This window comes from Lutra lutra, chromosome 2 (assembly GCF_902655055.1).
Source record: "Lutra lutra chromosome 2, mLutLut1.2, whole genome shotgun sequence".
Classification (NCBI taxonomy): domain Eukaryota; kingdom Metazoa; phylum Chordata; class Mammalia; order Carnivora; family Mustelidae; genus Lutra; species Lutra lutra.
Window position 1 is genome coordinate 44,687,586 of NC_062279.1, and position 21,821 is coordinate 44,709,406.

A 21,821-nucleotide genomic window follows, 5' to 3' on the forward strand; every position below is an offset into this window, starting at 1 on the left:
CTTTTTCTGACAAGTGTAAGGTGATATCTCATTGTGGTTTGATGATGAGTGATGTTGAGCATGTTTTCATGTGTCTGTTGGCTATCTGTATGTCTTCAGAAAAATGTCTCTTCAGATCCTCTGCCCATTTTTTAAAAAATATTTTATTTATTTATTTGACAGAGATCACAAGTAGGCAGAGAGGCAGGCAGAGAGAGAGGAAGAAGCAGGCTCCCCGCTGAGCAGAGAGCCCAATGTGGGGCTCGATCCCAGGACCCTGGGATCATGACCTGAGCCGAACCTCTGCCCATTTTTTAACCAGATTGTTTTTAGGTGTTGAGTTGTTTATATATTTTGGATCCTAACCCCTTATAAGATATGCCATATACAGGTATCTCCTCCCATTCAGGGAGGAGGTTGTCTTTTCATTTTGCTGATGGTTTCTTTCACTGTGCAAAAGCTTTTTATTTTGGTGTAGTCCCAGTAGTTTATTTTTGCCTTTGTTTGCCTTGCCTGAGGAGACATATTCAGAGAAGTGTTGCTGGGACAATGTCCAGGAGATGACTGCCTACATTTTCTTCAAGGAGTTTTATGGTTTCAGTCTCACATTTAGGCCTTTAATTCATTTTGAGTTTATTTTTGTGTATGTGTAAGAACGTGGTCCAGTTTTGGTTTTTTTGCATGTTTCTGTCCAGTTTCCCTAGCACCGTTTATTAAAGACTATTAAAAATGCATTTATTCATCCAACAAATACATAGAGCACCTACTATGTACCAGGGATGTGGTGGTGAACAATATAAAGTATGCTTATTGAGGAATACCTACATAAGAAAACAGTAAATATACCTATATAAGTATAATATGCAAATAAATCCAAAGTGTTTCATATAAGTATAGAGTAAAATATATAAAAATACTAATCTAGGAATTAAATTGTTAGAGCAGTGATGATATAATGTAAATAAATTAAACATTTTTATGACTTTGCCACAGGAGTATAGTCTTATTTAATGATAAATTTGACAGAGGTAAAAATGAAAATTTCATGATCTTTGATCAGTGGGAAGCAAACAGACCAGAAATATCTTCGATTGTACCCCTTTTCTGTTGCTAATCATCTTTACAGCTTTAAGCAAGTAATGTGATCTTCTGGGCCTCCATTTCAGACTTTCAATTGAGGCTAATAATTTCATCCCACAGGATAATTGTTATGAACAAATGAGAAAGCAGATGTGACCATCTCTTTTAAAAGTGATTTTCTAAAAAATTGTTTTTGAACATTCTACGGATGTGTCATTAGAAGTGAGGACCTGTAGCTGAGAAGTTAAAGTAGATAAGTTAAAGTAGATTCTCCCTTCCCCTCATGCCATCCCCATTGTCATTCTGAAAGTATAGTCCATCACATTTTACATTTTATTTTCCTCCTGTGCTGTCACCAGAGCTTATCAGACCCAAACAATTACCATGAGTTTTGCAGACTACTGGCCCGATTGAAGAGTAACTATCAACTGGGAGAATTAGTAAAGGTGGAAAACTACCCTGAGGTCATCCGATTGATAGCTAACTTCACAGTGACCAGCCTACAGGTTTGTCTTCGCTTGTATCTCTCTTTCCCGCACAGTGAAACCTCTTCTCTTGCTCATTGGTTTTGAACTTAAAAGAATATGGGCATACCTCATTCTGTTGCACCTCATGGATCCAGCGTCCTTTACAGGTTGAATGTTTGTGCAACCCTGCATTAAGCGAGTATGTCAGTGCTGTTTTTCCAGTAGCACTTGCTCGCTTCCTGTCTGTGGGCATTTTGGCAATTCTCATGATATTTCAGGCCTTCTCATATTTAATATGGTGATCTATGGTCAGTGATTACAATTCCCTGAAAGCTCAGGTGATGGTTAGCATTTTTAGCACCAAAATATTTTTTAGTTAAGATGTGTACTTTGTGTTTTAGACATAATGCTACTGTACACTTACTGGACGATAGTGTAGAATGAAACATAACTTTCTTATGTGCACTGGGAAGCCAAAATACTCATTTGACTCGCTTTATTGCAGTGGTCTGGAATCAGACCTGTAGTAATATCTCCAAGGTATGCATGTATTCCCTCTCCCCGCCCCCGCCCCCAGGCAAAAGTGAATATAAGTATGGGGCAACCCTGAAGAGTAGTTATTGCAGCCTGCTTGTTTGCCTTACAGAAGTGCAAGGAGTTTGGTTAGAGGAACATGGGGGAATTGCAAGGATAATATTTAGCTTATCCCTCTGAAAAAACAAGATTGGAACATAGTGAAACAAAGAGTCAAGAGAGAGCTAGTGACCTCTCTTAGTCATGTAATATAGGACCGTGGTTCTCAAATTTTACGGCTTGCATCAAAATCATCTGGGGAGTTTGATGAAAAATACAGGTTGCTTATGTTTTACCCCCATAATTTCTGCTTCACTAGATCCAGAGTGGAGCCTTGGTGTCTCTGTGTCAAACAGGTTCTCCAGCTGATTCTCAGGGATACTAATGTTTGAGAACCACTTACACAAGGCTTTCCTTGTGGAAAGGCTTACACAACCAGTGTAGAGCAGCTCTTTTTATTAGATGCTTAATCTCCAAAATAATAATAAGCACATTAGATGAGTTGTCACACACAGAACAAAGCCCATAAAAATTTATCCCTTTCTTTTTTTTTAAGCCTTTATCCTTTGTGTCAAGTGGCATGGGACTAATGTGTATAAAAAATGAGAAATATGCCTCCTGCTCTTTTGGTTTTCCTTAGCACTGGGAATTTGCCCCAAATAGTGTGCACTATCTCCTGAGCCTTTGGCAGCGGCTGGCAGCCTCTGTGCCATACGTGAAAGCCACAGAGCCCCACATGCTGGAAACTTATACTCCTGAGGTCACCAAAGCCTATATCACATCCCGTTTGGAATCTGTGCACATCATCCTGAGGTAAGGAAACTGGGACAGCCGCCTGGTGTCAGACTTGCCAGAGGTCAGACACCCAGTTGGCGAAAGCGCACTTGACATGGGCCTCCTTGGAGCTGATGCCGTTAACGGCCGTTTCCTCATGTCAGCCGAATAGCAGGTGGAGTATAAAATCTGAGAGAACAGGCTTTCTCTGCAATATCCTCATTCACGACCCCATTTTTCTGCCCTCCTTGGCGATCTCTTTGAATACAAGGTATATCATCAGTATTCTGTTTGTCCTTGCCAGTGATTCCTTTTCAACATGACAGGAACATTTATAAGCTATAGATGATAAGAATTATGTGTAAGTTATAGGTGCTTTAGTTTCCTGAAGAAAGAAGTAGGTAACTAAGACGACACAATCCAGAGCTTACTAGAAGAGGTAGAATCCTACACAGCTAATTGCCGATTGCGTTACAGGAATGCGTGGTTTCTGTCTACCTTGACTTAACTGGACCAGAAGTCTATAGCTAAAGAAATGTTAGACCCTTTCAGAAATGACCTATATAAAGTGAAGTTATTCTTGAGGGACCTTTCTTGTATGTGTGTATATCTGTATCTATATCTGTATTTTTTGTTGTTATTTTTCAGGGGAATTGGAGGTCTGGGTTTTGTTTTGTTTTGTTTTTTTAATCAGATCTTAATTGGCTCAGAGTCAAGTGCATTAAATTGTCATAAGAGTTATAGGCTCAATTGTTAATGACTTGAATCCTTTCAAAATGCAAGTATTTGTGAAGCCCGCTGGAAAGCATTGTTCTATCAGCCATGTAGTTTCTGTTCCTGAGGATTCAGCTGGTTTCAGTGAGGCGTTGTTGAGGAGTGGTTACAGGTGTGGGCTCTGGGCTGGGATAGCCAGTTAATAGCTGTGTGCTCTTGGGCAGGTTATTAAAAGGATTAAATTACTATGTCCTGGCCCTGTGTGTGGACCATAGTATACACACAGCTAGTTGTGATGGTCATGGTGGTGCAGCTGCTGGGTTATCATACTGTGATGTAGCAACAGAAGAAGAGCTTGGAGTACAACATGATTTTTAAGTCTAGGAACTGATACGTAAGGTAGGACCTGGTATAGATTCACAGTGCCTCCTCTGTGAGTCTAAAATCCAAGAACTGAAAACTAAATTTTCTCGTAAGTTGGAAACAGAACTCATTTGGTGGCAAAATTTGACATGTGCTAATATGAGACCATTTAGAGCCTTTATGAAAACTTCTTTGTATGGCTCTTCCTGATGGTTAAACATTTTGCTACAGGAATACTGTAGTTGCTACCCTAGAGAGTCCATTGAGGGTTAATAGCACATGCTAGAAGCATCATATTGCCTCTTTAAAATCTGAAGAGCTCTGAATTCCAAAACCGATCTGGCCACAATGGCCCCACACAGGGACAGGATATGTGTAGTCCCAAAGGTACTTAGAGCCAAGAACAAGCAAGAGAGTAAGAACCAAGAGCTCCTGGGGTAAGAAGCAAAGGACTGAAGGGATTGAGCAGACGAATGTTAAGGGAGCAGGAGTTCAGATCAAAAGCTAGACACCAACTCACAGAGTGTATCTAAAGAAGATGACTTTAGTATGACCACCATCTTCCCACTTTTTATATTATATGTTTCTTGGTAAAATGTAGTGTTGGGATATGGGCCTCTGCCATTGGAAACGGTGGCTAAATGCAGAAGAAGGAGAGGTGTCGTAGTGGGGCAATCAATGGTATCTTTTAAGAGAGCCGCCTTCCTTTTCCCTTGGGAGCAGGGATGGCCTGGAAGACCCTCTGGAGGATACTGGCCTGGTGCAGCAGCAGCTGGACCAGCTGTCCACCATCGGGCGTTGTGAGTACGAGAAGACATGTGCACTCCTCGTGCAGTTGTTTGACCAGTCTGCCCAGTCCTATCAGGAGCTGCTGCAGAGTGCTAGTGCCAGCCCGATGGATATCGCGGTGCAGGAAGGTGAGTGGACAGTGCTGCAGCCTGAAAAGTGGTGCTGTCTGTCCTTCTTCACTCACTGCCACCTCTCTTTCCTCCCTGCTCCCCGAAAGAACTCTTCAATCATCCATCACCTCCATCTACACAAAAGAATACTATGAATAAATGCCACAGGGCTAGGGGAGAGTAACTGAAATCATGTCTAAGTGGATGTGTTTTTAACTTCCAAGAAAGTACTGGACTCGGGGGCTCCTGAATGGCTCAGTCGGTTAAGCATCTGCCTTCAGCTCAAGTCATGATTCCAGAGTCCTGGGATCCAGCCCCGTGTCAGGCTTGCTGCTCAGCGGGAAGCCTGCTTCTCCCTCTCCCTCTGCCTGCTGCTCCCCTGCTTGTGTTCTCTCTCTCTGTCAAATAAATAAAATCTTTAAAAAGAAAAAAAAAAAGTACTGGACTCTAAAAATAATGACCTTGTCTCATAGGGGACTGTTGGTTATCTACTGAATTTCCCCCTTGGCCTCACCCTTGCCAGAGCATGGTGGTAGCTATGCTCAGTAAGAAAAGTTAGACATTATGGCTTTACCATACTGTTCTTAAGATTACAGAAGCTCCTAGTAAGAAACACACCTCACTATGAGGAGCTTTCGTCAATGAAATGACCACTGGAGTCTAGACACTAACAGGTCTTCTTCCTGTTGCAGGACGGCTGACGTGGCTGGTTTACATCATTGGCGCAGTGATCGGTGGCCGGGTTTCCTTTGCCAGCACTGACGAGCAAGATGCTATGGATGGCGAGCTCGTCTGTCGGTAGGTGCTCTCACAGAGTCTTTCCATTTCACACCTTTGACCGAAACCCCTCCTTTTGGGTCCTAACATCACAGGAACTTGACATGCTTCTATTAATGCTTTCCTCCCTGTTGATAGACTATAATCTCATGAAGCTGGTGCCCAGAAAATGAAGGACTGTTACAGGTCCAGCTTCAGACATTTTGCAAATACAGCAAAAATTCTACCTACAGTCTTTCCTGAAAAAACATTTACAGTAATTCAGCAAGGAAATGATGGATACAGAATTAGGAAAACCAGAATAGGGAGTAGCTTTTAGTTTTAAGGACAATATCTCAGAGTTAATGAAATGTGGACTGCTTTTTCAACAGAGTAAGACTAAGAGGAAAATATGGTTCCGATATCCCCAAATACGGAATTACAGAGTTTCTACAGCCTTTCAAATCTCTTGACATACACTTTTCCACCTAGAGGATTTCAAGTTATTTTGTGTCTATGTAATTCTCATCTCTCTTCCTAAAAACCTATAAATGAACATTTAACGATTTCTAAGTATTTACCTAACAGAGAAATAAAAAGGCAGGATTTTGGGGTACCTGGGTGCTCAGTTGGTTGGGTATCACCTTCAGCTCAGGTCATAATCTTGGGGTTCTGGGATTGAGCCCTGGATTGGGCTCCCTGCTCAGCAGGGAGTCTGCTTATCCCTCTCCCTCTGCCCTTCCCCCCAATTTGTGCTCTCTTTCTCTCAAATAAATAGAATCTTTAAAAGAATAAAAAGGCAGGATTTTTTAATACTCTGCCACAGAGGTTCTCTAACCTTTTCATCAGGACTATTCACCTTCTTAAAAAGGTATTTAGAAGTATTTTTAAAATTACTTTTTAAAAAAGTATTGAGAATCTCAAAGAGTTTCTGTTTATAAAATATACCTATTGATAGTTTTTGTATTAAAAAGTAAAACTGGGGCACCTGGCTGGATCAGTTGGTGGAGCATGCTACTCTTGATCTCAGGGTTGAGTTTGAGCCCCACGTTGGGTGGAGAGATGACTTAAATCTTTTTGTAAAAAAAAATGAAAAGTAAAACTGAGAAAATTTAAATTTATTCACTTAAAAATAAGCCCCATTACATGTCAGCATAAGTAATGTTTTTTTAAATATTTTTTCAAAAAAATCAATGAGAAAGTGGCTTTGTTTTAATGTCTGGCTCAGAAGTCAGCTGGATTCTCTTATCTGCATCTGCATCCAGTCTGTCATGGTGTCACACATCCAGTAGCCCCTGGACAACGCACTGCACCCTCCTGTCAGAATACAGGTGGAAGGATAGATCGTGTTTCAGAATTGTGTGCGAACAGACTGCAACCCTGGGGAACTGCCACCCTGAAGGGTTCTGAAATTTCCAATGCTCTCCTTAGAGATAAACACATTTTAACATGATGGCTTAGAATAGATTGGTTCCTAGACATTTCAGTCCCTAATTCTTATTCTGAAAAAATCCCCATTTTTCTCTTAGCAGATGATGCCCATCTGCCCTTAGGTGCCTTAATCCTGACAAAATCTCCATGGCATGTCACAGATGGCATTTTTTGAAGAGTTCAGCAAAGATTTGATAAGGATGAAAGCTAATAAGCTATCTGATTCGGCATCCTGGCGTGATACTGCACGTGTGTCATAATATAAGTTGAGTTTAGAGAGTGTCTTGTATACTGGTTCTCACACTGAGTATGAGTATAGAGCATCATGCCTGAGTCTTACTCACTCATTATATGTCAAGAATAGTTTATCTGTTCTCACATCATCAGAATGACAAGTGACTCAACTTGTAGTAACATTCTTATTCATCCAGTATTCACACACTTGCACTCCAGTATGCTTTCTTTTGGGGGGTAAAGGTGTGGGAGGGGGTAAAGGGATGAAGTCACGGGTAGCATATCTGCTCTTGGTCTCTGGAACATTTATCTGCCTGTGGACATTGCCCTTCATGTTTCCATTCCCTTCATGCTCTGTGGGAAAAAAAGATTGAGAACCACGAGCTTAGTCCAGTCTCCCGTCATTTTATAGATGAGCAACTGGAACTCAGAAATAAACTGCTTTACTTACGGTCTCACAAAAGTTTCAAGGAAGGTCATAACCCCCGTGCCCGTGTATTGTTTTGTTTTCCCACTATTTTTAAGCCAACTGTTAGTTCCGCCTCAGTCTTTAGTCTTGGTGGACTGGAACTTTTAAACAGCCAACCAGTCGCTCATATTCATTCTTCCGCTGTGGTTCCTATGGGGCAGAAATGGAGAATTCTATTCTCTCAGCAGAGCACTAAGCCTGCAGAGAATGCCTTTCAGATAGGATGGGTAAGGAGAGGAGACACAGAGGCCTATTTGAGGGTAGCTTGGATTTTCTAGAGTGATCAGGATATCCTGCTGTTGAGAGAATCATTGCTCTTCTTCCTCTAGGGTGCTCCAGCTGATGAACCTAACAGATTCTCGCCTGGCTCAAGCGGGTAATGAGAAGCTAGAGTTGGCCATGCTGAGCTTTTTTGAACAGTTTCGTAAGATCTACATTGGGGACCAGGTGCAAAAATCCTCTAAGGTAACAGGCGCTCAGTTGGCTCCACTTGGTTCTCACTTGCACTTGCGGAATTGCTGAGAAACATGTGATAGCAGTTCAGACACAGATTATAGTGTGAGGATGGTCCAGATATCTCTTCTTAATCTGTAGAATTTTGAGAGGTTCATCCAAGAATTGGGTCCATTTCTCTAGTGTTCCATGTGCTTAACAGATGGCTGGTCAAAACATCTGGTGGTCTCAATGTTGGCATTTCTCAGTCTCTGTACATGAATTGATGTTCAGAACAGCAGAAGGTTTTGACAGTCTTTGTCATCTTGGGGTGAAGGGAACTGGTAAGATAGCTCAGCATCTCTCTAGTATCAAGTAATACTTAGAAACTAGTTTACCCCTTCAACAAAGACTTCCCCTACACTTTTGTCCATTTTCTTCCCACATCTTACCCCTGAATAAGGACAAAAACAGTGTTGGAATGTGACTTTTCTAATCCATATTTTCTGATTACTTTCTCTTCCCTTAACACAACACCAGCTGTACCGCCGACTCTCAGAAGTTCTGTGCTTGAATGATGAGACCATGGTCCTGAGCGTCTTCATAGGAAAAATGTAAGTGTTTGGCTTGCCATCAGCAAGAGTCCCTTGCAATCCTGTTGCAACTGTAAAATGTGATCTTGGCATTATGCTGCCAGTGCCTTGGTATTCTAGCATTGATCGTTTGCGTCAGAAAATTGTGCATTTGAGTGTGTGACAAGCTGTGCTTAGAGATATGGCCCGGCCCCAGAGCATTCCAGGCTTGTACAGGCAAGGATTTAATTTTGTTCATGTGAAATCTCATCTCTAGCTTCTGGAATCACCGGTGAAACCCTGTCATGGCATTAGCAAAATGGACCTCCCTCCCGCCCATGATTGGTGCTCAGCCTCTCACCCAATCACCGAAGGATGCCCAGAGTGGGCATTCCCTTTCTGGTGCTGATTTCCACTAGGTGCCCCCCTCCCAAGGAGGAGAGCCTCACTTTAAAACAGGCTTTTCCTATCACAAAGCATCACACCCTTTGAGAGTCTTGAATCTGCAAAATGGAGTGCTATTTGAATTGTCTTCAAAGTTGGAGCTCCTAATTGGCCCTTTTGCGTTTGTTTTCTTTTCTTTTCTTTTTCTTTTTCTTTTTCTTTTTTTTTTTAAGTTATGCCCCTTTGTTCACATTTTCCCCTTTTTAGGAGCTCAGTATCTCAAAGCACACACTAGGAGCCAAATATTTTACCCAGGGCTGTGTGCAAAGTGACATTTTGCCCCCTTCCAGCCATCCCAATCCTAAACACTCATATCCATGAGCTGGTTAATAATTTAAGATGCACAAAACAAAGGGGGTCTAAAGGACTCTGCCAGCCAAGAACCCGGAAGCAAGGGCTACTAGAATTCTGCAGCTGACAGTGGATGGTGCAGGTGCAGAATTGCATACGTCTGCATGTTATCACTGCCGCAGAAATCTCTTACCCTTGCTGCAGAAATCAGCCCTGGAGTGCCCCAGAATTCCAAGGGCCTGGGTATGGGCCAGTGTAGCTTTGGAACCAAGTAGTGAAGATTATCTGAAGGATAATTTTTCTAGTCAACCAAATGTAAGTACGGAGATTTTATACCCATTTTTTGTGGTTGTGATGTCTGTGAATTGGTGATGCAGATGTGTGGTGACTCTTGATGGATGATTTTCTTCTTCTCCCAACCCTCAAGGAAACCAGGCAAATCAAAAGTATCTCCTGCTTTTTTTTTTCTTTTTGTCCTCCAGCATCACCAACCTGAAGTACTGGGGCCGCTGTGAACCTATCACTTCTAAGACACTACAGCTTCTCAATGACCTCTCCATTGGATATCCTTTTTCTAAGCCGTCTTCTGTGCACAGCAGGAACTGTGGTTTGCCACAGTCTTAGAAATCATGGCCTCCTGCTCTTTCCACATTCATTTAGTTGTTTTTTTTTTTTTTTTTTTTTTTTTTCATTTAGTTTTTATGTGTGCTCAGGTATCCCGCATTCTCCTGGGAGCCAAAGGCAGCACCCATACAGAATCCAGGGATAATTCCAGACGCTAAATGTGAGCCACCCCACGACAGTTTCTACAGATTCTCCCTGGTTATTTCTAAGATCCAGAAACACCCAGCAGATCAGTATACACTCCGTAGCCAATATTTTTGCATCCTCCCTGATGCAGAGTCCATCTTGATTGTCTGTCAGCCTTTTGGTAGAAGCCACCTGATTACAAGCTCTGCAGTAAAAGTAGTGGCTGCACTCCTTCTTGACTTGAGTTGGACTAAGTCTGCCATAAAGTTTGAATTGCTCTGAGACAAACTACCACAAGCAGGGGTCTGCAAGAGACTAAAACCTATAAAAATGAGTTACTTTTTTCTCAGTCATCCCAAAGATTGTACATAGCTAGTACCATTCTAAATGCATAGGACAGAACTTCATTCACCACACACAGTGGGTGCCCGAGGCAGGGATTTAGGGCTTAATTCCCTGTTAGAAGCTCCAGTGAGAGAAGTTACCCTAGGATATTCATGATTCTTGGGGGAAACTGCTGGGTTTTATCTCTTTTCTTACAGATGGCCGTTTGGTATGGGTATTCTGTCATTGATCAGTTAAATACCACTTAGAAGAGAACACATCTTTTTTTCCATTTGGCAGGTGTCATATTCAAGTGTTTAAGGAAAAAGAATCTAGGTATGGAAGTCAAAGGCAGCAAAGAAACTGCTTACTTTATCCTAGAAAGCTGCGTTCTGCATTAGAGATGCCTCATTTGCACACACTTTCCTTGACCTTCTCTCTTTGTCTTCACGTACAGCAGTGTAAGGAAACTGGTGAAGCTTAGTGCGGTACAGTTCATGCTGAACAATCACACGGTGAGTGCTTCGCTCCTCTTCTCAGCTCTCCTGCTAGCCACACGTGCTTCCTCCGCAGCCATACACAGGAGATGTTCTCAGTTGAGGCCCACAGTGCCTCCCCAGCCAGAGACTGCTCCCCGACTCCCTTCACACTGCCAGATCACACTTCATGGGCATCTGAGTGGCTTCCTGAGAGCGGGGTGATCGGAGTTACGCTGATGCTGCCTACTACTATTCATGCAAAGATAAATTAGTTGTAGACAACTCATACTCTTAAGAATGACAAGATAGCCATTAGCTTGAAAAGGCTCAGTAACTCTGAAATTCCTGGCTTGCCTGCGCCCATGTTTTACCTTTTTAACTTGTCTTCTTTTCTTTCAATAGAGCGAGCACTTTTCGTTTCTGGGCATTAACAATCAGTCCAATCTGACAGACATGCGGTGTCGGACTACGTTCTACACGGCACTTGGGCGCCTCCTCATGGTGGATTTAGGTACTGCAGTAAACCCTAGAGGCTCGGCAGCAGTCTGGCGCGGTGTCCGTTCTTACTTGAGCACAGAAAACTAGATGTGGGGGAGGTCTTTCCTGTTGTTTCAACAGTAACAGAACTCTCTGAAATAAGTCTGGTTTCACCAAGAACACATCACGCTATCATGGTCCCTGTAACTGGAAGAGAAGAACAGTATGTGTCAGAAGTTTCCTCTGATGTGCAGTGGGTTTAAAACCTATTCATATTTCTTCTCTGAAAGTTAGGAGAATTGAGAGTCCTAAATGCATCTTGTTGGCCAGGTAAACCCTCCACCCCAAATGAAGGCACAACCCACCTAAGACCATCAACAGAATCTTCCTTTCACTAGCACGTGTGAACCCACAGGGCTGAAGAAACTTTCTAGCTCTGCTGTGATACTAGCAGTTTTGGGTCAACTAATGACTGAGACTTAGTGCTGTCATCCTCATTTTGAGCTATTTAAGTTTCATCCTACCACATAACATTACAAAACCTTCTTGCTTTATGGAAGATGGGTGAAAAGAGAAGCGTGAAGAGAGCCTCCACAAGCACCCGATTCAAGTATGAGTCTCGTCAGGTTCTCATACACCAGACTCCGTCCTTTCTTAGCTGACTGTTAGCTCTCACTTAAGGAGAAATAGATAAAAATGTAGTATCTTATACACATCTGAATCTCTGGTATTGTGGCTCGGTGTCAAAAAACAATGTGGACGTCCGTGCAATGGATGATTTCTGCCTTCTTCTAGATTAAAAATGATCTATTTACATTTCATTCTGAAATTACTAATAATAACCCATGGGGTATATGGTAAAGGGGCCTACTTGAGTTATCCTTGGGTCTGCTCGCCTGTCATACTATCTTATCTTCCTTGCATACACAGCTTTGTATTTTTTATACTGGAGTCACAGACTTGTTGTTTCCCTGACAGGAGAGGATGAAGATCAGTATGAGCAGTTCATGCTCCCACTCACGGGAGCATTTGAGGCTGTGGCCCAGATGTTTAGCACTAACAGTTTCAACGAGCAAGAGGCAAAGGTGAGTCCTTCACCCATTGGTTGACCAGCTTCTGCTTTCTGGCAACCCCCGACAGAGACTAGATTAGCTAGCACTGCAGAAAATAATGCTCATCCATACATTTTCCACTGATTTCACTTTGTATTTAACCTCTTGGACTCCTGGGATTTTGAGATAGAAGAACCAGTAGATTTATAAAGTCTTTTATTTTTATGCTAAAATGTGTTCTTTAAATGTGTTCTTTAAGCAGCACTTAGGATTTTTTTGTCTACATTTTCAAATGTAATAACGTAGTTATTTCTAACGTAAAGTTATTTTATATGTTTTCCTATTACCTTTTTAATCTCTGTTGTATCTTCAGTATTGTGTTCCCCTTTTATTTTTAATACTGCTTATTAGTGCTTTCTTTTGTTCTAGATCAGTCCTGCCAGAGATGTATTTATTAGTCTGCAAAAATAATAGTTGTGGTTTTTTTTTGTTTTTTTGCTTTGTTTAACCTCTTGTATCTATATTTTCTATTTCATTTTTTTCTTGGGGTTTCTCCATTGTTCTTCTTTTCAGCCCTCCTTTCCTAATGTAAGCATTTAAAACTATAACTGTCCCTCTAGGCCTCTAGGTATATCATTCCACATGTTGGTTTTGGATGTTGGGTTTTTTTTTAATTGTTAAAAAAAACATGTAACGTAAAATTTAGTAGCTTAACCATTTTTAGTTGTACGGTTGAATACTATTCAACTATTTTTAGTTGTACAGTTGAATAGTATTAAGTTTGTTAACATTGTTATGCTCTAAGCCTCCAGAGTCTACAGTTTTTATATGTAACATTTTCATTATCATTCACTATCATTTGTATTATTTAATTTCCATTAAGATCTCTTCTTAAATGACAGGAGTCATTTAGAAGGCTTTGTGAATTCCATGTATATGGAATTTTAAAGTTACCTTTGGTTATTGACTTTGGCTTTCAGAATGATTATTTCTTGATTTTGCTCTCCCCATCTTCACACACACCTGTTCTCCTTATCTATGTAGGTCTCTACACCAAAACCAGAAAACACTAGGCTATTAGTATTTGTAGGACTTTCTTGCAGTGTTCATAATGACACTGAGGCTGAATTACAGTCACCAAATAGCCAGGACTATGGTCCCGAAAATGCCAGGCTTTACCTAATATTCTAAAATTCTGTTTTCATCTTTAGAAAGGCTCTCAGTTTTCTGTCTCCAAATCATCAGGGAAGTCAGCAACACTACTTTGTCCAGCTCTCTCTCCTCTTTCTACCAGTGTCTTGAGATAGGTGCCATTCAAAGCTGTTAGTGTGGAGCACGGCACTAACTTGAGCTTGAGTACCAGCCGGTTCCGGGGATAACAGGGAGATCAGTGAATAGCCGCGCTTTTCCCCATCACTTTAGTTCCATACAAAGCAAGTAAAATTTATGAAAAGAACTATTTTGGCCATGAGCTATAAGCATGATCCATCTCTTTGTTACACTTCATGTAGTAAGTCTCTAGAGTGACCACGTCTTAGATTTGAAAATAGCTTATATATTAGTTTAGGAATAGAACTTCGCTTAAAACAGGCTGTTATGTTAGCAGACGTGCGATCATTTTTGACCAATGAATCAGGACATCCATATGTGCCATGTCCTTGAGCCTAGTGATGACTGTTAGTTTTTCAAGTCAGTTTTATTGCTGTTCAGGGCCCATAAGACAAGTAAAAGTTCTACTGAGAAAAAGCATTGGATTTGGAGTCTTGATGGTATGAGTCTTAACCCTGGCCCTCTTGCCACCTAGCCTCGTGATGCTGGGCATGATATCTGACCTCTGAGGCTGCAGTCTCTTCTATAAAAGTGTCCTTTACAGCTCCAGGATTGACAGACACAGTCTTATTTCCAGGCACCCCAGCCAGAGGGGCGGTAACCCGTAGCCTTCTTTGTCCTCCTCCCAGCAGGGTCTGCAGTTGATTTCCTGTGGCACTGGGGCCTTTGTAATTAGTTGTGGGACCAACCTTCAGGATATATATTCCTTCTCCCCCTTCTTGTGTAAACGTTTTGGCCATTTCTTCTTTTTTTCTAACTCTTCCTGAATCAAGCTTTTTTGCTTTTCCATTTTTTTATGTAATTAATTGTCACATTAGTGTCTTAAAACTTTATCAACCTGTTTTTGCTATGATGGACCAGGAATCACTGCTTTTTTTTGTACATAACAAGCTTCCAAAACTAATTTTCCAAGTGAAAAAGATTGCATCAGAATATCTGGGAAGGAGTATTTGTTGAGTGGTGGAAGAATTTGATTACACATTTGTGAAATCCTCACCAAGTGGTTATAGGTTTGGTTTTTCTTCTATTTTAATATATTTTTGCCTTCTACTACAGCGAACTCTGGTTGGCCTCGTAAGAGACCTGAGAGGGATAGCTTTCGCCTTCAATGCCAAGACCAGCTTCATGATGCTGTTTGAGTGGATGTATCCTAATACAGACCAGGAAGGCCTGCCACTGAAAGCCCTAACTGGAGTGTGGATGGGCGGTGGTGTCATCAGGAAAGGGAGAGGGAGGGGGAGGATAAAGGAGGCAACGAAGGCGAAGGCTAAGGGTTTCCCCAAAGACCTGCCCTGTGTCTTGTTAGCTGCCATTCCACAGTGGCTTAATGGCCTAGGACTGCCTGCTTGGGTCAGACAGACAGGCAAACGAATGAGGTGGTTTCCCACGTTCTATTCTGGGTCCCAGGTATAAATGCCTATGGAACTGCTGCACACGAAGTTTGCTACAGTCAGGAGAAAGAGACATTTCAATCTGCCCAAAAAAGATCGCTTTCCTAGGAATGAGAAAGTCTAACTTTGAATTCATAACCTTGAACAAATCCTTTCAAAGCTGAGTGCCTCTGTTTCTCCAATAGTTATATAACAGAAATAGCTTATTTCCCATCATGTCACAGAAGGGAAAAGAAGATAAATTAACAACGTGAGACACATTATGCTCTTCGGGACCAAGTCATTATGTAATGGCCGTGCATTATTAGATGCTTATTACAATTTCAGGAGCACACTGTCCCTGTAGCACCTTTGGGTGAAAAAGACAAGATTAGCAAGCAGGAGACAGGCAGGTGGAGACTTTCATTCGACAGTTTGTGCTTAACCAGCGCAGAGAGATTACTTTCAGTTCTGTACCTTTCTGGATTTAGAATTCTTCCTTAGCTTTTCACTTACAGATATCCATCCTACATGCCAATTCTCCAGCGGGCAATTGAGTTATGGTACCATGATCCAGCCTGTACCACTCCTGTGCTCAAGCTGATGGCTGAATTAGTTCATAACAGGTAAGCCGGATGAAGATTTTCAAAAGATACGACTGCCCTTTCATCTGAGAGAATTCTGGAACAAGAGATTTTATCTCGTGTTTGGGCAGATTGTAGAAGATAGTAAGATTCACTGCTTTCAGAATTTGAAAAACGTCTCTAAAAGTTAATGTGTATATGTTTTTGTTTGTTTGGAAGAAGGGTGTCCCAGCCACACAAAGTCATAGCTGCTTCAGGAAATAAGTCACTTTGGAAAGAGTCCTAAGATAACCCATTTTTACGAGAGGTGAATCTGGCAACCTGTATTCCAATTTCCCCGCCCACATATAAAAGTTAACATTTAGTAATGGTGTCATGTCCACCACATTTCAAAGTTCACATTTCAAAAAAGACAATTGACAGTGATGCCAGACGTATATGAATATCCATTTTTAAGAAAGGTGTCTGTCTGGCAAAGTGTAGCTGTATGGGTAATGATTTACTTAAGAAGAAAGTAAGGCAGACTGCCAAAATACCAAATCTTAAATTTGCCCAAGAATTTAGGGATGGAAGAAGAGAAAAATCCACCCCCTTGACTTCACTAGAATTGTGGGTCCATGTATCTGCCCCTCATGGCACTCCTGAGAGAATTAATTCTTTTTTAAGAGTTTTTTTTTTTTTTAATCTGATAGAGATCACAAGTAGGCAGAGAGGCAGGCAGAGAGAGGAGGGAAGCAGGCTCCCTGCTGAGCAGAGAGCCTGATGGGGGGGGGGGGGGGGGGCTCGATCCCAGTAACCCTGAGATCATGACCTGAGCTGAAGGCAGAGGCTTTAACCCACTGAGCCACCCAGGCACCCTGAGAGAATTAATTTTTAAAACTACTTTAGTGAGGGGGTAGGTAACTCAAAGAGCCTAGAGCCTCTACTCTCTGCCAGCCACTTTCCTAGCTGTTGTGCCAGACAAAACCTCTCCCCTCTTAGATGTTATGTTCTGGGAGAACAAATAGTGAAACAAGCATGGAAAATCATTTCAAATAGTGATAAGTGCTGTGAAGAAAAAAGTTAATAAAACAGAGGAATTGAAGGTGAGGAGGGTCAGAGAAGCAACCTCTCAGAGAAGGTGATATTTAAGCTGGGATCTGAACGACAAGAGACTCTGATAGCCCTGCAAAAATAAGGAGAAAGAGCATTCTAAACTGTGAAAACAACTACAAAAGACCACCCTCCATACCAGAGAAGCCTACAGCTGAAAACAGCTACAAAAGCCCTCAGACGGGATGAGCTCATTGGGACTGGAGACAGGAAAATGCACTGGCTGGAGCACGGTGGATGAGGGAGGCCATAGGAGGGGAGGAGTCAAAGGCAGGTGGAGGCCCAGCCCTGTGGTGACTTAGTATAGCAGCAGTGAGGAAGGCTCAGGCGAATGGTTCTCATGCCAGCGGGAAGCTGCCGAAAAGTTTGAGGCACGGGATCACAGGGATCTTGTTGACAGTACTGAAAGATATCCCTCTACCACATGAGGAAGGGAACTGTAGAGGGGCAGTAGTGGAAGCAGGAGAACATAGAGGAATTGGATAGATTCGGGGCATGTTATGTAGTGCTAGACCTTGATGGATCCAACGTGGGGAGGAAAGGAAAGAAGGGTCAGGAAGAATTCCTGAGTTTGAGGCTTTAACCAACTACAGTCAGTAAAAGTCCCAACTAGCAGCTCATTAAAAGGTGGCACAAAGCAAAGAGGGGCTCTGGTTCAGGGAACAGTCAGGAACCCAGAGCTCAAGTTGTTTAAAACACTTGACTCGCCCACTTTCTCTAGTAGCAGTGCCAGTCCCTTCGCCTCTTTCCTTCTTATCAGGGGGTAACAGTGCTTGTACCCTCCCTTGGTTGCCACTGAAGCTATAAAGGTAAAGGCAGGTTAATGTCTAAAGGGCTATGATTGAGTACTTCTAAGAAACGACTATTGCAGAAGCCATATTTTAATCAAAATGGAGAATTTTAAGAGAGTAATTTCATCTTCTGCCTCACTTCCATTTCTTTTAAATGTTTTCAGTTTGAGAAGCAGAACTTGAGTCTAGCATGTCAGTCTTCAAGATAGAAGCTCTGTCACTGGCTAATACCTTTGACTTGGTTATTCTGCATTAGGATAGGTAATCTGCACATCCTAGTGCAAAAAGAATCACCCAGGGTACTCAGATGAGAGCCTGAGTACCGCAGTCTTCCAGCAGCATACCTCTGACTTTCTCTGCCTCTGTGTTCTCTGCTCAGATCCCAGCGACTACAATTTGATGTCTCTTCCCCCAATGGCATCTTACTCTTCAGAGAAACCAGCAAGATGATAACAATGTATGGTACGTGCTTTAGAGGAGGATAACCCCGGGAGGGAATTCCAGCTCAGTCACCACACTGTATGCAGTGTAGGCGAGCCATGGCGCCAGCCAGGACGGTATTATAAGGCCAGCTGGCACTGAGGGTCTCCCAGTAGGAGGGTTGAGCTGATGACCTAAACTATCAGTAATAATGTGGTTTTATACATGTATATGTCACATGTCTCTCTACTCAGGCAATCGCATCCTGACACTAGGAGAGGTCCCAAAGGATCAGGTCTATGCACTGAAGCTCAAGGGCATCTCCATCTGCTTCTCCATGCTGAAGGCAGCCCTCAGTGGGAGCTATGTCAATTTTGGAGTCTTCCGTCTCTATGGGGATGACGCCCTGGACAACGCTCTCCAGACCTTCATCAAGCTGCTCCTCTCCATTCCCCACAGTGACCTCTTGGTAAGCACTAAGCTTTGTTGACAAGATCTGAGCCCCTCATTGTATTCGGGTGTTTTTGTTTTGGGGTCTCGCTTTTTGGTTGTTTTGCTTGACACTGTGGTTGAATGTTTCTCTGGAGAACTATAAGCTAACTCTAACTAGCTCTTTTGTCTTCCCGTCTGAAGGGAACTGAGCTGTTTTATTTAAGATCTTGCTCCCTGTTGGGGTGCCTGGCTGGCGGAGTCGGTTGAGCATCCAACCCTTGTTTTCGGCTCAGGCCCTGATCTCAGGGTCATGAGATCAAGCCCCATAGCAGGATCTGCACTCAGCTGGGAGTCTGCTTGAGATTCTGTCTCCCGCTCTTACTTTCATTTCTTAGAAGTACTAAATCCCTCTCATGCTCTCTCTCTCAAATAAACAAATCTTAAAAAAAAAAAAAAGAAAAAAAGTCTTGCTCCCTGCATATTGAGGTGCACAGTGCCTAAGCAGATTTTTGTCCTCTTCTCCCACAGGACTACCCCAAGCTCAGCCAGTCTTACTATTCACTACTGGAAGTCCTGACCCAGGACCACATGAACTTTATCGCAAGCCTGGAACCTCACGTCATCATGTATATTCTCTCTTCCATTTCTGAAGGACTTACTGCACTTGGTGAGCACCTGGATTGGTTGCTTTTTACCTCTTAACAGAAAGGGAAGATTTTGCTCTTGTATCCAAAAGTGTATGTTTGTATGACTCATGGATATATTCTCATCCAGAAATACTTACTGACCCTATCCTGAGGACCAAGCACTGTGCTAGGCACTAAGGATACAGTAATTATTAATAACCACAGCTTGTCCTTTAGGAGCTTTTTATTTGGTAGATGAAACAGACAGGTCGACAAGTGCCTGTTTACTGCGCTTACCTACTTCCGCACCACAGTGGGGCTTGAGGATGGAGTGCTGTGAGAGTTGTCAGGAAGAACACCTGCACTCCTGGTTTTGAGCAAGTGGGGTAAAACAAGGCTAGCCAAAAGCACTGATGAAAAACCGTGGGCCAGAAAGCTGACAGGCGTTAGCAGGTTAGTGGGGAGGCTTCCTAGCAGGAGGAACAGCAAGTACTAGCACCCGCAGGCAAGAGAGAGTCCAGAAAGCCAAACACCTGACACACTGGTGCAGAGGACCCGCTGGTACAGGGGAGCCCGAGGGAGGTGGGCGGGGCAAATCCGAAGACCAGGCAGGGGCCCTTCTGCACTAACCCGAGGACAGGGAGGCTGTGGAAGGCACTCCCACTGGCAGCTGCATGGGTTTTTCCTCCTCCTCCACCGGGCTCCTGCCAACCCTTTTGTCCTAGGCTACCTTCAACCAGTCTCAGTAGGTATGCATGTGTTCAGAGAACAAAATACATTTTTTTATATTAAGCTGAGCAAAACAAATAGGAAGATTAAGTCAACTGTAAGATAATCACAGTATATTGCAAGTACACACAGAATGACTTGTGGATTGCCTGCTCTGGTGAGTTACACCTCCGTGCCCCTGCTTTGACTGGCATTGACGTCCAGCAGGGTGCAGACCCATACCTGGGACAGTCCAGCCAAGGGCTCCGACCCTGCTCTGTTTTATAGCTTCTTGAAAATTGAGGGACATCTGTGTAAACAGAAACAGAAGGGTTGACTCTTTTAAGGGCTCATCCCTTTGTCCTCTGGCTTGTGCCTCACCTCGTCAAGCTGTGCTGCAGTGTCCCCTTTGTAAAATGTGTAGACGAGTCTGGAGCTCCCCCTCCCCCGCCAGGCCCGCCACGCTCCCTGCAGAATGCTTCATAGATAAAGGATACGGTACCTCTAACAAACTTGAAATTTCAGGAGGCTGTATGAAGCTGGCTTTAATGGCCTCCCCCAGTAACTCAGACTTTTGGATTCTTATCACACCTTGTCCAGTTTTGAGCAGTGTGATTTGGAGGCAAGTCATATAACCTCTCCAAACTCTGGTTTATTTGTTAAAATGGAACAGCTACCTCCCAGAGTTCTCAAGAGGATAAATTAGAAAGTCCTTAGCATAATATCTGGCACAGTAGAAGTACTTGCTGTGTGTAAGTTATTTGTTATTTTTTATGAAGCAGAAGATATACATCTATACCACATTGAGTCAGAAATGTCAGTATTATTAATGCATGTTGTCTATTACCACATGCTCACTTTCAGACTTAGAATTGGACCTTGTTATAAGATGAGGGTGAGAAGTCAACAGAAAGCACCCAAGCACAGGCCTTGTCTGAGCTGGGGACAGTTCCCTGTCTGCCGGGGTACTTCTGCCTCTTCTACCTCTGCCTCTACTGGAGCTCAGCTAACGGCAGTCCCTTAGCTGCCCACGTCACCATCAGCAGCTCCATACCCCTGCTGTAATCCACCCCTGCGCTCTTTCTTCCAGACACCATGGTATGCACAGGCTGCTGCTCCTGCCTAGACCACATCGTGACATACCTCTTTAAGCAACTGTCACGGAGCACCAAGAAGAGGACGACACCTCTGAACCAGGAGAGTGACCGCTTTCTGCATATCATGCAGCAGCATCCAGAGATGATCCAGCAGGTACGGAGCGTGAGCATCAGGCGGCCGTGTGGGGGTCCTGCAGTGCAAGAACCTCTCTGAGAGAGGAAAGGGCAAGCAAAATGGGGAGTCCTATCTCACCAGCCTCATGCTGCCGAAGCAAAGTTCATGCCTTAAAATTGCAGTGGAATTTGAGTTTGCTGTAATCATCAGATGTTTTAAAGATCTCGAAAAAAACAAGTTCTGAATTGCTTTTCCAAGTGTCACCCCAACCCCTGAGCCTTGGACATGACCTCCTTCTACAACAATGGCCGGGCTCACCCGCTGCTGTAAGTGGAGCGTGAGTTAGCAGTTTCCAGCTGTAAAGCTTGTACTCCCATTTGCAGAATGGGAACAAGAATATAGGATAAAAGGAAATAACTGACCACACAGAGATCAAACCATATGTTTGCCATTGCTTTATTTGTGTGAGGCATCTTTCTAGAAGTGATTTGCAAAAATATACTAGATAAAAATAGATAAGAAAATGGGATGGATGGAATTATTTAGCTTTTAGCTACTAGTTAATTTTAACCAATCTCATCTTTGTCTGCATTGTTCTCTAAAGAAACACTGAAATAATTCACATTCACATCACATTCCCAGAATGTTACAAAGGTACTTTGTCTCTTCTGACAAAAGAACTTGTCTCTTCTGAGAC

General features: G+C 42.8%; 1 protein-coding gene across 2 annotated transcripts in view; it reads left to right on the top strand.

The window, feature by feature from the left end:
* XPO7 (exportin 7) overlaps window positions 1-21,821 on the top strand; it is a 39,541-nt gene that overhangs the window by 13,917 nt on the left and 3,803 nt on the right. For both annotated transcript variants that reach the window (XM_047717287.1, XM_047717288.1), the window contains exons 10-25: window positions 1,419-1,565; window positions 2,740-2,912; window positions 4,674-4,867; window positions 5,542-5,647; window positions 8,069-8,204; window positions 8,712-8,785; window positions 9,961-10,041; window positions 11,004-11,067; window positions 11,434-11,542; window positions 12,487-12,593; window positions 14,946-15,034; window positions 15,778-15,885; window positions 18,106-18,188; window positions 18,401-18,615; window positions 19,107-19,245; window positions 21,003-21,163. In XM_047717287.1, the coding sequence (XP_047573243.1) occupies window positions 1,419-1,565; window positions 2,740-2,912; window positions 4,674-4,867; window positions 5,542-5,647; window positions 8,069-8,204; window positions 8,712-8,785; window positions 9,961-10,041; window positions 11,004-11,067; window positions 11,434-11,542; window positions 12,487-12,593; window positions 14,946-15,034; window positions 15,778-15,885; window positions 18,106-18,188; window positions 18,401-18,615; window positions 19,107-19,245; window positions 21,003-21,163 (1,986 nt within the window). The remainder of the gene's footprint in view (window positions 1-1,418; window positions 1,566-2,739; window positions 2,913-4,673; window positions 4,868-5,541; window positions 5,648-8,068; window positions 8,205-8,711; window positions 8,786-9,960; window positions 10,042-11,003; window positions 11,068-11,433; window positions 11,543-12,486; window positions 12,594-14,945; window positions 15,035-15,777; window positions 15,886-18,105; window positions 18,189-18,400; window positions 18,616-19,106; window positions 19,246-21,002; window positions 21,164-21,821) is intronic.